The sequence below is a fragment of the Typopeltis vanoorti genome, chromosome 2 (genome assembly GCF_054136105.1).
Source record: "Typopeltis vanoorti isolate ZY-2024b chromosome 2, IOZ_Tvanoo_1.0, whole genome shotgun sequence".
NCBI classification, from domain to species: Eukaryota; Metazoa; Arthropoda; class Arachnida; order Uropygi; family Thelyphonidae; genus Typopeltis; species Typopeltis vanoorti.
The window spans coordinates 177,406,439-177,424,463 of record NC_143550.1 but is presented as its reverse complement, the minus strand read 5'-3'; the positions used below and the strand labels follow the sequence as shown (position 1 = coordinate 177,424,463).

The 18,025-nt window shown below is 36.3% G+C and overlaps 1 protein-coding gene across 1 annotated transcript in view; it reads right to left on the bottom strand.

The window, feature by feature from the left end:
- The window catches only part of Rme-8 (receptor mediated endocytosis 8), a 1,025,705-nt gene that overhangs the window by 255,942 nt on the left and 751,738 nt on the right, over nucleotides 1-18,025 (bottom strand). The window contains exons 36-37 of the mRNA XM_090414028.1: nucleotides 12,175-12,366; nucleotides 5,389-5,568 (exon numbers count right to left, since the gene is read on the bottom strand). Coding sequence (XP_090270154.1) covers nucleotides 5,389-5,568; nucleotides 12,175-12,366 — 372 coding nt within the window. The remainder of the gene's footprint in view (nucleotides 1-5,388; nucleotides 5,569-12,174; nucleotides 12,367-18,025) is intronic.

Below are 18,025 nucleotides of genomic sequence, written 5' to 3'. Positions count from 1 at the left end.
CTGGATACACTAATCATATGGCTTCCAGATGGTTCCTTATCTTTTTCTGTTTATAGAAAACCCACACATACAGGGAGATATTTGCAGAAACAGTCACACCATCATCCAGCTCAACAGTATGGTATCCTAAAAACACTAACTCACAGAGCTAGAGCTATTTGTTTCCAATGACAATGCTCTTACTGATAAACTCACTCACTTACATCACACCTTCTTAGCCAATGGCTATAATCTCAATAGGATAGAAAAAAACATTCCACAGAAATCCTCTCCACTGCCTATCACAAAACTGCAGCAAAACTGTTACCATCCCATACATTCAAAGCACATCTGAAAAGATATGTAGAGTGCTCAATAAACATCAGCTATGCACCATATTTAAACCTTATGTCAAATTGGCAGCTGTCATCCCTTCACCTAAGGACAAACTCTCTTCTTTATCACATCCAGGAGTTCATGAAGTGCCCTGTTCTTGTGACCGGGCTTACTATGGACAGAAAAGAAGAACTGTTGACATCAGTGGTGTCGTGTGGGTTATGCAACCTGCACTACAAATTTCACATCAATTTGACTGTATACATGGGCATCTGAGGAACATTTTCCAGGAAAGGGGGAGGGCAAGCTTGGAGACAAATAATTACATCGATAAACGTCTTTTAGCATTTTTTTTAATGTAATTATTTGTTGATGTAAACTATAAATTGAAGAACAATGTGGCTTTCATCCTGGTAGAAGCACAACTGACCAAATCTTCATTTTAAGGCAAGTCTTTGAGAAATCTTGGGAATATGCCAAGAATGTCTACACATGTTTTGTGGACTTGGAGAAGGCATATGACCGGGTTCCTCGGGATAAGCTTTGGCAAGTAGTACAGGAGTATGGAGTGGATGGCCAACTATTAGCTGCCATCAAGTCCCTGTATGAATGCCCAGAGTTTTGTGTCAGGGTAAACAGCACAAAGCCTGAACCTTTCACAGTCTCCATTGGCCTCTGCCAAGGGTGTGTTCTGTCACCCCTCCTTTTCATAATATTTATGGACTGGATTGATAGGCACAGCCAAGGTAGTGAGTGTGTCAGAATTGGAAGATGTAGCATTGGACGTCTGCTTTTTGCAGATGACCTAGTTCTGCTTAGCTCTTCCACAGATGACCTCCAGCAGACCCTGGATAGGTTCGTAGCTGTTTGTGCAGATGCCAGAATGAAGATCAGTGTGGCCAAAACTGAAACATTTGTGGTCTCAAGACAACCATCTCAGTGCGCTCTACATGTAGGTTGAGTCCCAACGAGGCAGGTGGAGAAGTTTAAATACCTTGGGTCCATATTCACGAATGATGGAAAATGGGACGTAAAGCTAGATACTCGAATTGGCTTAGCAAGCTCAATATTGCGGGAGCTTGGCCGTTCGGTAGTATTGAAGCGGGAGTTAAGCCAGAAGGCAAAGCTGGCTGTCTTCAATACAGTCTATGTCCCCATCCTCACCTATGGTCATGAGAGTTGGGTAGTGATCGAAAGAATGCAGACACGAATCCAAGGGGCTGTAATGAGGTTCCTTTGAGGGAGTTGCGGGGCTGACAAGATTCGACAGATTCAGAAGCTCTGCAATTTGGGAAACCCTCAATACTCAACCGTTGCTTCTCCATGTTGAGAGATCACAGTTACATTGGTACAGGCACCTAATCAGAATGCCACAAGAGAGGCTCCTCAGCAGGCCCTCTTTGCCAAGCCACAGGGTGGGAGGCCACGTGGAAGGCCAAAGACTCGCTGGATAGATTATATACAAAACCTTGGGTGGACACCAGAATACCTGAGCTTGGTGGCAGAGAATTGTGACCATTGGAAGTTCCTCTTGCAGCTGTTGCCCCCACAACCCAATTAGGAAAGGTGGGCCTTGAAGATGTATGTATGTAATTATTTGTTGATGTAAACTATAAATACATTATTTTCATTTCACATCAATTTTAATGATCTTTAATTCTTGGGAAAAAAAGTATTTGGAATTAATACAGTTTTTAGCACAATTTCATATATAAAAAAAAATTGACTGGCATAATTTATAATTGACTGGCATAATTATAACCTCAACAGTTGCTATACTGCACAAGCAAGAGAAACATTTAGGTTTCTTTCTCCTAACATCCAATTTCAAATTTTCAGTTCCAGAAAACCTCTGTAACAGCTGTTTGTAATACAGCCATCGGATACAGAAAATGCTCAACTCATGACGAGATAATTGTAATTTTCAATTGGATTGGTTGACACGATAACCAATCACAGCCGCTAGGTGAGCTCTCAATGTAAGCTCACTCAGCCTCGCCTTCTGAGCAGTTTAAAAATACTAGAATGCTAGGAATTTGATCCACTGCACTCCCTTTACATCTTTTCAAAGGTCTCAAAGGTGTATGCTTGAAAGCCTATTAACGCAAATGTGACACAATGTTTATGCGTTGAAAAGTGCCCTCTTCATGAAGCACTAATGCTTCCAATATCCTCGTGAAGAGGGCAATGAAGCATTAGTATATTGTGTTTAATTTTAGGAATCACGCAAAGTCTGTAAACAATTAGGGGAGTCTTTAATGGGAATAAATGCAAAAATATAATATTGGTGATACTGATATTTTATGGATGAGCACTGCACACCTGGAATATTAGGCCCTTGTTGACATCCACCTTGGTGAACATAAAAAAAAAAATACATCCAGCACCATTGTTATGGCAAGTCAGGTCTAGCAATCCATGCTGCCTTGGATACCACTTTGCACAGGATCAATTGGAGGTAAACAAAAGTGCTACACAGAAGTCATTACAAGTTAGAGAGATTAGAATCAATAGAAGCTTTAAAAGATACTCCAATCCTCAACAATTATGGCTGTATAAATTTACCAAAAATCTGGGAGACAGTCATTTTAAGATTTAATTATCTAAATGAATCTTAACTTTGGTTTCCATTATGATATATTTTGCCAATTTTATCAAAGTTACATAATGGCAGCAAAAGACAAACAAGTGGACTTGGCAGTACACATAATTCAAGTACAGCACAGCACTTACAGCCAATAACAGCGAGTTTGAAGTTGCCGTGCACATGTACAAAGAGAAAGAATTAAGAGAGTAAGGGAAAGAAAGAGAATAAACTCAACGGTTGCATAACAAGGTGCTTACAGGCAGCTATTTTAATAGAAGAAAGTGCGATATGAACATATTCGGAGACAAATGGATTTATCTGGAAGTATTGAATTCTTTCTATTGGTATACAAACACCAAAAGATAATTTAGATAAAGACCTCGAATATAGTTTTTGTTGTAAGGAATAACAATAGCTCAAAGCTGGAGAAAGTTCCAATACAAAATATGCCCACTGTTTACTATTTATAATCCTGTTTATTCCTGTCAATGGATGGAATGAAAGTGGAACATTTTATCTCAAGTAGAAAGTTATGTTTCTTCAACGGTGTTACTAGTGATCGTTTGTGTATTACAGAATACTATTATTCAGTTAAGCATAGAAATGGAATAGAAGTAATGTAGATCATGTTTATAGAGCTGTAGGGCAGACAGTTTAATGTATTTTATCTTCATGTCAAACTTTCTGGAGTGAGGTATATATTTCTGAAGATTATTTGTACTCCTTATTTTGTAATGAGTGTTAACTTTGAGCCAGTGTGAAAAGATTCTTTAATAATGGAACTGATTAGATTAATATACAATAGTTGTTTTAATCCTAGAGAGGATTACAAAAGGAATATCTTTCATTTGTATATTGTTTAGTAATTGTAATAAAAAGCTATAGTTGTTTTAATCTTAGAGAGGATTAATAAAGGAATTTGATTCCTTTGTTCTGTTGATGGAATTTTTTTTTTAAATTCCTGAATTTAAATTTCAAGTGGAAGAGAATGTGTAATCTCATACAGTTTTCTTAATGAAAATAATTTTGTTTGTATAGTTATTTGTTATAATAACATATTGTTCAAGATCACTCAGAGTTTGGAGAGGAAATTCCCATGTTTTACCTCAATATAACTTAAGTGCTTCCATAACACAACTGAAAGAACAGAACATTGTACCCTTCAATTGGAAAAGAACCTCCATTTGATTCTCATCATAACAAGAAAAATATAGGCTTTTTCAACTGAAGGTGAGTTAGCTGATCTCATATGGAGTTAGCAGGGTATTTTCCCCCAGAAATTCGTTTTTTTTTTTTTATTTTTTAAATCCCACATACAGGCAAATCGGCCATGAGAACACATGAAATTTACAGATAAAAATTACTGGAATTGCTGGCGATGGGCAGTAGATGGCATGGATGGAGGTGGTGTCGTTGAATTTGGAGAATTCAATGGTAGGGAAGACAGTGAGATGTGACAGCAGAGTAGAGTAGAGTGCCCTCCTGTGATGAGTCCTTTGATTGATGTCGTAATAATAATATTTAATTAAACATTTTTTTTTTTTTTTTTACACTTTCTTTTGTCTTATTTTAGAGATAAAAATAAGTGAATGTAATATGAGTTTTAATAGTTTTTTTGGGGGGATGGGGGGGAACTAGTATTGTTTTCAGGTAGATGAACATATTGGAAAGAAACCAGATATACTTAAATGATACTCGTTTAAGTATATCTGGTTTAAATATTAAGTATAACATGAAGGGACACTATTAGATTAAAAACAGCAAAATATTTGTTTATCATCAGTATAAATAAAACAAATCTATAAGTTATATTACTTATAACCTATAAATAATATATGTGGTAATAAAAAAATAAAATAAATACATGAAGCAATAAGCAAAAAGATTTACTGATGAAATATTATCAAAGTCATTAGCCTCTATATACAAGTAGCCTAGTCATGAAGATAATTCACATCCAAACTTTGTTAGCTAACACTTCGATAAAGGATTAAACAAGAATATCATTGCTTGGCATCTTTAATTTAATATATAGTTTAGCATGCCGCTTTCTCCCATTCCCCTTCATGTGCCTTCTCCTATCCAGGACATATCAGCATGTGGTGAGGACTCTCTCTCTTCCACATATTGTAAGTATTTATGCCTGTAAATCTGTGTGTGTGTGTGTTCATGGGACTGGTTTGCCTGTTCTGAGGGACAAAAAACCTGAGTTTCTGGTTGGAAAAAACACTATACTTCCATATAAGACTGGCTAACTCACCTTTAGTGGGAGGAGACTAGATAAAGATTCCTCACATCATGGATGGGAATTTAATCCAGGTCTTTTCGACCAAACAGCTTCTTCTATACTGACAGAGGCTCTGCCACTTTGTCATATTAGTTTTAAAACACTCCACAAATCTGTCTGAATAATAATTTCAAGTGTAAAAACATTTCAAAGTATAGATTTCAATAATAAAAATAATATAATAATCTTTATTAGTCACCTGTTGATTAGTATCTTCAGATCTTTCAACTCCACCTTCTTCAAGGGTATAATCATATTTGAAAAAAAATAGAAGCAAGTGAAAGAGAATACCAGACTGGAACAAGTGAGTTTGCAGTATTTCATCTTTTGTAAGAGCACTGACACATTCTACCACTACAGCACATAGTTTTGTTAAATGCTATGGGATAAAGGGCAAGGGGAGATTAAAAAAAAAAGCAAATGAAAACTTGTGACTAATACTTTTGCAATCTAAAGTTCTATATACATTTGATCTAAAGATAAAAGCTACAAAAATATTTTGCAATTTTGTAAATGCAAACTTTACATGGTGTCTTAAAATTTAGCTATAACAATTGTTTTACACAATTAGAAAAAAGGACACTATTAGATTAAAAACAGTGAAATATTTGTTTATCATGAGTATAAATAAATTGAATTTATTCATACCAACTTTAGATTTTTTTTTTTAATCTAGCAGACTTGAAACTATCAAATATTTTCATAACTTAATGATTTTAGCACATTATCAGTGAATATATGTTTATTAAAAAAAATGCAAGTATATTTTCAGAATAGGCAAAGTAATTTTTAGACAAGAAAATCATGTCAAAGAGTGCCTATCTCTAAGATGTGGGAGACATTGGTACTGAAAGACATGGCAATATCCAAGAACAAGACACTGCTTTCGATACTGACACTTATATATCATCCAACAGCACAAACAACATGATTACTCAACTTATCATTAGATGATGATAGGGTGTAAAGGACTGATCAAGGGAGGCTAAACATCACCCACACTAGCTGTCATACCCTATCTTAAACTAATTCACGCCAGACGCACTCACCACTTCAACAGGCAAACTGTTCCATTTACACACTGCTCTGTGAGAGAAAAATCTCTTGCCACTTTCTTTACCACACACACAAACTTGACTTCCATTGATGTCATTAACTTCTCTCATCTTTATTCTCACAACATTTCATCCACATCCTCTTCTTTTGGTTTCACAGGGTTGTACATCCACTCACCTCCCCCCCATTTATCCTTCGAACTTGAAGGACACACATTCAGATACTGCATTATTTAAGCATCTTTCCAAAGCTTCTCATGCATTGCTGATATCCTTTCCATTCAGTTACTGATACCACATTAAAAATATAGCATGCTCCTAAATTTGTCACAATTTCCAGCTTTGAAGTTCTGGATGTATCCTGTCCTAAGTAAATCATTCATATATTATTTATCAGGCCAATAGATCAAGATTGTCACTTACTAGTTGCAAAATAGTCACATTCTTAACCAAGATCCCTTCTGATACTATGATCAAATCTACCATTCCTTGGCCCTGAGTGGCTTCTTTCAGATACTGTTGAGAAAGTTGTCTCAGAACAGCTCAATAAATTATCCTTCATTCTTATGACCTTTCTCTGCTACCTAATCAATGTTCAGATAATTTGTTGATGCCCTTCTTCATCCCCAGTAACCAAACTGCTAGGTATATATCAACACCTACCATATATTTCATCTTCACTACACACCAGTCTCAAACTCATTACTGCACTGAACATTAGTAGTATAATATTTCAAATAATAGCTTCATAGATGTAAGAGAAAACTAAATAGAATTTATTACTTCTATATATTTCACACAATACATCATGGGAAGGAAGAAGAATTGGCTACATTTAAATTATGAACAAAAGAACAAGTCTTACAGCATACATATAATATCATGTCTTGGTTGTGGCTGTAGAAGTAGGAGGACACAGAGTTCCAGAGAAGTAAGTATAGATGTATATTTAATAACCAAATAAATAAATATATATAGAGAGAATTAACAGCAAGCACTTCCCAAAATTTAGAGATACACATAAAATCTGTTTGCTTAAGATAAGGATGGTGGCATAAAGATTCACATTATTCAAGAAAGAGACAATCAAATTTGAACCTACTGTACTGCAGCAGCTTTGTTTGGTTCCAATAAACTCTATGTCTAGTGTTGATAGCATGAGAAGCAAGGCCTGAACCTTCTATTTGCCCAAGTCTTATATAGTGTTCTTGGATGCTAATCTTAGCAGAACAGCCAGTCTCTCCAAAGTAACAAGGATGACAAGAACAAAGATGACAAAAATTAAGCACCAAGGAGCATTAATTGTTAAATTGTGCATAGGGTTGTAATTCCTTGATAAGTGGAGGTATCCTATAAAAGACAGTCAATATAGTCAGCCTTCTGCATAGGGTTGTAATTCCTTGATAAGTGGAGGTATCCTATAAAAGACAGTCAATCTTACTCTTATAGTCAGCCTTATCCATTACCACTACTGCTTTTCCTTTATCTGTTTTTGAAATAGATATATGGATCTTTTGTGTTAATGAAAATAGTGCATGGAATTCAGTAGTAGATAAATCACATGGTAGTAATTTGATTCTAAGGAGAATGTAAATCTAAAGAGTAAATAAGCTCCTTGACGAAGTTGTTAGCTAGGATCAAAATACTTCTAAGTTATGCACCCATTCTGGAAGGACTCCTTTATAAAAGTTATGCACCCTCATTTGGAATGACTCCTCGTTTATATGGTCTCCCAAAAAATTTATAATGAAGGTTGTCCAGTAAGACCCATCGTAAATCATATTGACTCTCTCTCACCTATAAAATTACTAAATTTCTTTTGCCTTTATTAACTGCCCATATTGGACAATCCAGACATTTAATTCCACACATTTTATCAAAAAATCAAGAATATTCAAACACAACAGTCAGATATTTCAGTCAGTTTCGACATTGCTTCTCTATTTACTAACATTCCATTATCTGGCACTATTAGTTTATATGATGATTTCCCCTCCTGATGTGAAGATTTTTGAAATTGTTATACAATCAGGATATTTCAGCTGGAAAACAAGATCTATAGACAGGTTGAAGGCATTACATTGGATTGCCCTAGGTTTTCCACCTTTTGAGAACAATTTTTAAACCATCTGGAAGATACTTTGTTCTCATCCATTCATCCCCAACCCTCTCTTTGGTTTCATTACAGCTATAACGCTTATGCTGTTTGGTCTCATTCTGAAAATGAACTTACCACTTTCATACACTGGATCAATAGCCTTTACCCACACATTCAATTCACCATAGAAAAAGAAAATGCTGGTAGTTCACCATTCTTGGGCATCCTTCTTACTCGCACAGCTTCTGATACTTTCTTTGTCAGCCAGTGTTGATTAAAAACTTACCTTTATTGGCATATACATTCATCAAAAGTCTGTTCATCACACCACTCAAAAAACTGATGTTATTAGGTGTTTAATTAATAGAGCGCATAATGTGTGCTCCTCTCCCTCAAGAATACAAGAACTTCTCACTATCAAATTTCAATGGAATTAAATGGTTACAACCTTCATCAAATCTAGAAGATAATTGACTCCTATGTTCCAACACTTAACAATTCTTCAACAGACTGAAGGGTTTCAATCCCTCATATTTCTGAAGTTACTGGTAGAATTTTGAAGTGTCCTCGTACTCCCACACATTTTCCTATCAACAAAATTTCTCACCTGTTACCTTCTTTATCTTTAGCTGGTGTTTACCAGATTCCTTGTGAATGTAATTTGACATACTTTAGGCAGACAGACTGGTCTGTGGGGGGGGGAGAAAGAATAATAATAATAATAATGAACATGTACTGAAATGAATACGTGAAACCTCAAAAGTCTGGTCTAGCACAGCTCGTCTTCTCCATAGAAGAAGTTTTAAATATGCATGTGAACAGATAAAACTGTATTAAAAAACCATCTTTTGATTTTGTAATCTACACATTCTAGGTGATTTTGCTAGTCCATGATAAGATGTTTTATTCTCTCGTTTACAATGAAGTCTGTTTGCAGCTATAAAATATATGATTCTTCTTTTCTCTGATTCCCTCTCCTGGATCTTATTTCTTATATTCCAGTGATATGTAAGCTATATTTATCTAACTGCTCCCGAAGCATTCTGAGGGCTCCAGACTGATAAAGCGAAAGTACGTTCCATAATCGAATTCTGAAATCCTTAAAACATCTGACACTTTGTCATTTAGTCTGTCTGGCAATCATTTTCTCAAGTTTAAATCGTCAACCCCCATGCTCAACCCCAGCAGTCCTGGAGGACCTATGTTTTCTGTTAGGTTTGTCTCCTTTAGCTGACTGGTCTCTTGTGGACTGCCAATTTGGAAATGTTGGTAACTCACTTTTTTTTTGTCCTTGCATAACTTATCCGTTAAACTTTGACAAAGAGCCATGAAGAGGACATGCATGTATCAGACTTGGTAGGAATAAATTGTATTTTCCAAGTTTTATTGGTGCAGTATCTGTCAGCAAGAGACCATATACTATCCACTTTGGCTCCCCTAATGTTGAGATAATGACCCTCATTTTTGAGATTTGTAATGGTGAAAACTGTCATGTAGGTATCAGTTAGTATTGGTTGTCTGAAAAGGAGGTTTTAGTTTTTGAGGCTCTTTAGTTGGTTTTAAATCCAATAAATGAAGGTTACAGTTAAACTATAATTCACAGATAAATTTTACGTTGGTTCATGAGGTGCTTTAAAAAATCAAAAAGTGATTGTTGTCCTTGGCTCCAAATTAAGAAAATATAATCTATGTACCTCTTTCACATCGTATGAGAAAGTATCTTCTCAAATGTATTCATTTAAATCTTTGCTACTACCAGAGCAAGAGGACTGCTTTTGTGGCTGGTCGCCTAAGTTCTGTTTCTTTATGGAGTCACTGTTTGGCTGATCACTAGCTGTGATTAGCATTCATATTTAAAACTTCTTCTATGGAGAAGATGAGCTGTGCCAGACCAGACTATTGAAGTTTCATGTATTCATTGTAGTACATGTTCATTATTATTACTCCATAAATTTCTTCTATGGAGAAGAAATTTAGATAAAATCTATAAGGAATGTCCAAGAAGGGATTATTAAAATTATCACAGGTGATATGAATGCTGAGATAGGCAAGAGGATGCATACAGGCCAACCATTGGGAAATATGGCCTATATAACACAAGCTATATTTACATAATGTAAATCTACTTCTAATGATAATGGGAATAGATCGATCAATTTTGCTTCATTAAGAAACATAGTTATTGGCAGTACAATGTCATCATAATCAAATTCCTGCCATGTACCCTCAAGGCGTGTACAGGATATGATATAGTACTACATAAAAAATCCATATCATTACCAACCTCCTATCTACAACTTTGCTCCAAACCAGTCTGTTACATGTCAAGACTCTTACATTATCAGATCTTATATTTCTATCATCTAAGGCACTTTGTACCGTATCAATCCATTTATATCTTGGTTTTCCTCTGGGTAGTTTACCTGCCAACCTGGCTGAGAACACTTGTTTTGCTAATCTTTACTTGCCCATTCTGTTTAAGTGACCATACCACCTGAGATTAGCTCTGCTAACGCACTCCAGGATGCTGATAATGTCAAAAAAAGAGGATATTTATCACAGACTGCCTTTTCTTGCAAGTCTAAAAATTCTAAATATCTTTGAAAATAGTCAGATTTTCAAAAGAAAAACTTCAATAATTATTTTACTTTTTACTTAGTTGACAATTAAATTAACAAATCATTATGACTAAACTTACAAATTCAGATGCAAAATAAGTAGCATACTCAACATTTTGCTTATATATATATATATATACAGGGTGTTCGGGATAAATTTGACATATTTATAATTAATTATATTTTTCCGTAAGTTACATGTATTAACACACACTTCTCTTCATTTAAAAGTTTGGACCCTTCTTCATTCATATACAAGATGTCAGAAAGGATGGATAGCTGGAACCCACCTGAATCATGGAAGATAATAACTTGTATCATGATGATTCGTGCCCGCCATCAAAATAAGGATATTACGACTGCTGCCCAATGCTCCCTGAATACAGTAAAAACAATCAGGCATGAACTAGAGACTTGCAATGGTGACTACAAGGATGTAGCAAGAAGAAAGATCCCTAGCAGACGATCTGATTGCGTTCGTACAGCAGAATTCCTCGCAAATCTGCAGGAACAGGTGTTGAAGAACCCTGGCATTGGAATTCGGGCTTTGTTCGTGGAGTTGCTAACTGTAGTCAAGCCCTGGATAACAAGGGTAGCCAATGGTAGGCCGTATGTATGGCAGCAGGATTCGGCCCCTTGCCACACCTCTGGGAAAAGTCAAAAATGGTTGTCTGAAAATTTCTACGACTTCACCAGTCCAAATGTTTGGCCTCCAAACTCCCCAGACCTTAACCCCATGGATTATTTTGTATGGGGCGCACTTGAAAAAGACACCAATCGCACTTCCAGTAATACAAAAGCCCAGTTAATGGATAAAATTAAAACAGTTTTTGCGGCCCTTCCCAGGGAGACTGTAGCATCAGCTTGTTCGAGGTTCCGAAGCAGAATTGAAGCTGTGATCGATGCTAATGGTGGTTATTTTGAGTAAATCTTGTTGATAGTATTGTAATTAACTCTGCCTGTAATGTTTTTTTGTCAATTCATTAAATTTAATAGATACAAAGAAGATTTTCTTTTTCCTTACGAAACTGTCAAATTTATCCCGAACACCCTGTATATATCAAGGTCAGAGAGATTTTCAATTAAATGAGACCTTTTTATCCATTATAGTAAAGTACCTGTCATGTTTAATAGTAATGAAATATATATATATATATATATATATATATATATATATATACTAAAAATACTAAAAATATTGAAAATATCAATACCTGAAAATATAATATGTGACATAAATCTTTTATCATATCAAGCATCTCTGTCATGCGTTCCCGGCATGCTGAGAATTCAGCTGCTACAGCAAAACAGCGTGATATATGAACACACACTTGAACTGGTAAATCCTCAAACTTGGAAGAACGGCTTAAAACAGCAACACATCGTGCAAAAGCTTCCTTCAACATCTAAAAAGAAAACAAACAGATAAATAGTTAAAAATTTCAATGTATTAAAGAATTCATCTCTGATGACAAAAAAATATCTTATATGGTTGATAATGAACTTAGTGGTCTCATTCAACAAGAACAAAATGAATAAAATAAGAATTTTAGTATTTGACTGTTTCTTTCTAAGTCCAATGTTTAATTCTATACTCTTTTGAATTCAACTTTTTCAATATCATTTGAAAACTCAATAGCATAATATGTTATGCTATTGAGTTTTTTCAATAGCATAACAAAAATAGGGATAGAGAAGTCACCAATAACAATGAAAGAACAAATATTATCATTAGACAGACAGATATTGCAATAGTTCAAAAATTCATTGTGAGAAGTCCCATACCAATCATTATTCACACAATATCTATCATACCTCTCCTTAAATATGCTAAATGACAACATTCATGACCTCCTCCACCAACCCATTCTGCTCATTCACAAACCTACAAGCAAAACATGTAGTTTTCATGTCTTTATTAAATATACTGCATTTTTGGAAATTATGGAGACAACTACTGTGTTTGAATAAAAACTTCAGTTTAATATTACTAAAATTTTACAATTCGACGTTTCGACCTTTATGTCAAGGTCATCTTCGGGAGCGTACAAATATACACAAGAAACAAGCTATACTACAATCATACTGGTTCGTTAAAGACACTAACTAACCGCTACCACAATTGTTGGCCTGACTTCTGGTGGGAAAAAAAAAAATTATACATCACCGCTAGAGTCCTATTATTTGTGTTGTCTACTATATACATATATTAACATCATTCCAGCCAGTTGGAGTGGAATGGTTTCTAACACTAGCGGATTGGCTATAGTCCTGACTTATGTTGAATCTTTCATATTAGGTTGGTTGAATGTGTGCCATCCAGATCCTTGGAATTTTCATACCATCTTTATTGTTGATATTTGGGTGGTTTATCAGGATTTCGCAGGATTCTTTAAATTTTCTTTCGTACCATGATTTTGTGCGGTGTAAGGAGTAGGTGCTTTTCCAGTTGATTTGGTGTAAGGTGTTAAGTGCATGGTCTGAGAGGCCTGCTTCACCATAATGGTTATATTTAATGCGTCTAATGTGTTCTTTCTTGCGTATAGGGATTGTCCGTCCTGTTTCACCAATGTACGGCAAGTTACAGGTGCAGTGGATGCAATAGACTCCAGGATGTGCTAATGGGAGGAGAGGATCCTTAGAGGAGCTGAATATGGTTTTAAGTTTAGTGGGTGGTTTAAAGGTGGCATTGAGGTTATAATGTTGTAGGATTCTGTTGATTTTTTCTGATAACCCTTTAATGTATGGGATGGCTATGGTTTTACTGTAATCTAGATTCATTTTTGTTGTGGTTTTATAGAGTATTTTATTGACAGTATTTTTGTTATAGCCATTGTTTATGAATGTGTCACTAATGATTTTTAGTTATTGTTTCAGGGCTTGCTGGTTAGAGCAAATAGTTGTGGCTCCGTTTTTAAGGGTGTTTACGACTCCATATTTTTGTGCTGGGTGGTGGTATGAATTCGCATGTATGTATTGGCCCGTGTGTGTCGGTTTTCGGTAGACCGTGAAGGATAGACTGCCTGAAGGAAGACGTGTAACTAGTGTGTCTAGGAACGGGAGCGAATTTTGATTTTCGATTTCGATGGTAAATTATATGCGTTCGTGTTGTTTGTTTAGGTAGCTGAGGAATGTGTTTAGCGTTTGTCGCCCGTGCGGCCAGATCGCGAACACGTCGTCAACGTATCTGAGCCAGATTGTCGGTCGAAGCGTAACGGAATCAAGAGCCCTTTGCTCAAAGGTTTCCATGTAGAAGTTCGCGATTGGGGGGGATAATGGTGAGCCCATGGCTGTACCTTCCTTTTGTAGGTAGAATTAGACACATTAAATATAACCATTATGGTGAAGCAGGCCTCTCAGACCATGCACTTAACACCTTACACCAAATCAACTGGAAAAGCACCTGCTCCTTACACCGCACAAAAACATGGTACGAAAGAAAATTTAAAGAATCCTGCGAAATCCTGATAAACCACCCAAATATCAACAATAAAGATGGTATGAAAATTCCAAGGATCTGGATGGCACACATTCAACCAACCTAATATGAAAGATTCAACATAAGTCAGGACTCTAGCCAATCCGCTAGTATTAGAAACTGTTCCACTCCAACTGGCTGGAATGATGTTAATATATGTATATAGTAGACAACACAAATAATAGGACTTTAGCAGTGATGTATAATTTTTTTTTTTTCCACAAGAGGTCAGGCCAACAATTGTGGTAGCGGTTAGTCAGTGTCTTTAACGAACCAGTATGATTGTAGTATAGCTTGTTTCTTGTGTATATTTGTACGCTCCAGAAGATGACCTTGACATAAAGGTCGAAACGTCGAATTGTAAAATTTTACTAATATTAAACTAAAGTTTTTATTCAAACACGGTAGTTGTCTCCATAATTTCCAAAAATGCATTCGGATCACCGTTCAAGCCTAAAAGAAAGTATTAAATATACTATTACACACTTTCCATATGATCACTTGGATATGACTGCGAGAAGTTATGCAGCACAATAGTCCATATTGTAATATCCCTAGGTAATACCTATCACATAACATTCATCCCAAAATGCATAATCTTACACTTCGCCATACTGAATGGGCAAGCATTATGCTTTATTCACATTGTCAGTCTATTTAAATCTTGCTGCAGAATCTCTACATCATTGTTATTTGTGTTGTTGCACATCTAACAATGTAAAACACATTGTTAGATGTGCTTTACATTATAGGATACTAAGGAAAGTGATGAGCACTCAGTCCACCTTTGCCACGAGTTGCCCCAGTCCTGAAGATACTTCAGGTGCAAACTTTGTTTGCTTACACTTGGATAGAGGATTAAACTAAATATATAATTTAAAATTAAAATTTATCAAAACTTACACACACAAACACTTTATGGACTTTACATGGCACCATTAACGGTCGAGAGAAATGTAAACAAACGTATGGATGCAGTGAATGATGTGGTCACTGGAAATTAATGTGATGGGTACAGTATTTTCAGGGAGGTTAGAGAAGATAAAACAGGGGAAGAGTACTGTTGATGATAGCTGATGTGTTGCAGCCAAAGAAAGTAGTATATCAAGATGATAGACATGTGAATGAGAGTTCATTTGAGGCAGTCTGGTGCAAAATAGTGATCAATGCAACCAAATATACAGTTGGATGCTGTTATAGGCCAGGGGTACAGGGGGAGACATTGAATTCATGCATTAGCAAATTAGTGCAAAAAGGAAATGGAGTTCATACATCTTCTACGAGATAATTACTTGAAACAGCACATAACTGAAGGGACACGTGGTGTGAGAGTGTTGGTTCAGAGGATATATGCGTAAGTAAGGTTTTCTCGTTACCTCCAATTGGTGAAAGCGATCATGTGGTATTGACTTGGGAGGTTGCAAAATCTGTGGATTTTTCTGTTAAGAAGGGGTATACATGGAACTACAGGTTAGGCAATTATAACAAGATTCGGGGTGAGCTTGCAGTCATCCCATGGCAGAACATATTGCAGGGGAAAGATGTCAGCAGTGCATGGGATAAAATCAGCAGGTATCTGAGGAAAGCAATATCAGATTGTGTCCCCATGGTCAGGAAGTCAAACAAGGCATTAGATGTTAGATGGATGAGCAGTAGTATCAAGCTTGATCTGCAAAAAAAAAAGAAAATATTATGGAGAATTTACAAGGAGAAAGGCGATCAGTACACCCATGAGCAGTACAAGGCTAAAGCTAGGAAGGTTACCAGCATAGTAAGAAAAGCTAAATCAGATTATGAGAAGACCTTAGCCAAAGAGAACAAGGGTAATCCCAAAGAGTTCTTCCGCTGTGTAGCAAGTAAAAGGAAGAATGATTTCAGAAGGATAACTTTAGTGGGTGCTGATGGTATTGAGGTGACAAAATTAGATGTAAGAGTCGAGTTATTGAGTGATCACTTTTCAAAAGTCTATCACCCAAATTAGGATATCTCTGTACCTGTAGCAATAACTAATGTGTTGATTGAAGCTAAGAAATCAGAGGTATTTAATATATTGCAAAATATAAATGCAAACACTGCTGTAGGCTTAGATGGAATATCAGCTCGGGTGTTGCGTGAATGTGCAAATGAATTGCCAACCCCTCTTACTTGCAAATTTAATTTAAGTTTGAACTCTGGTATGGTCCCCAGTGAGTGGAAGTTAGGCAAAGTGGTTCCTTTGCATAAGGGTGGCTCTAAAATTGCGGTAGTTAATTCCAGACCAATCACCATCTCAGGAGTAGCGGTAAGTATTGGAAAAGTTGGTTAAAGACAAAATTCAAGAATGGGTGGATCAGAATATGATACTTTATAGAGGCCAACATGGTTTTGTTAAAGGTAGATCCTGCCTTAGCAATCAATTAACTTTTCATAATAGAATAACATCTGAGTTGGACAAAGGAACAGGCTACACAGTAGCACTTCTGGATTTTGCTAAGGCTTTTGACAGGATACCCCATGGAACACTGTTATGCAAATTGGAGCAGATGGGAATAGATACTAAATTGGTGATATGGATAGGAGAATAGCTCAGGGAGAGATACCAGAAGGTGGTGTATGGAGGAGCTGAGTCCAGGATGAGGCAGGTGACTAGTGGTGTGCCTCAGGGCTCTGTGCTTGAGCCATTGTTGTTTAATTTGTATATAAATGATATAGGAAATGGCTTATATCGAGATATTCAGTTGTTTGCTGATGATGCAAAGTTGGGTAGCGCAATAAAAAATCAAGCCGATATTGAAAGTTTGCAGGATGATTCAAATAAGCTAGTAGAATCGCAAAAGGTAATGGATGTCAGTTGAATGTGGAAAAGTGTAAAGTCATGCATTTTGGGATTAAAAGATTACCAGCTGTATACTACATTGATGAAACAGTGCTATTACTATTATTACTATTACTACGGGCAACTCCAGGGAGTCATTAGACTCATCGAGAGAGGCCCCAAGTCATATTCATCACAACTATTTGACATTCATACAGTATCTCTCATACCTCACCTTAAACTCATTCACTGTCACAGCATCCACCACAGACTCAGGGAGCGCATTCCACTCATTCACTACTCTAAAAGTAAAGAACCCAGCTCTAACACCTTTACTAACCACACTTTTGCCCAGTTTCCATGGATGTCCCCTAGTCCTCCCACAACCAGTCCTGTTCTCAAAAATATCTTCTGAATTAATTTTATAGAAACCCTTCAGTAATTTGAATGTCTCAATCATATCTCCCCTCCTCCGCCTATCAACCAATTTTTGCAACCCAAAAATCCTCAACCTGTTCTTATACGGTTCATTCCACAGACCTGATATCATCTTGGTCACTCGCCTCTGGATCCTCTCCACCTCCTCCCCATCAAGAAGAAACCTAGGTGACCAAATCTGAGCACAGTAGTCTAGATGGGGTCTTATCAAGGCTCGATACAGAGGAACAATAACCTGCTTGTCAACGTATTCTTCAGCAACCAAGTGATTTGATGAGCTGATTTGGCCACTTTTGCAATGTGTCCCCTAAATTTCAATTCCTTATCTACCAAACACTCCTAAATCTCGTGCCTC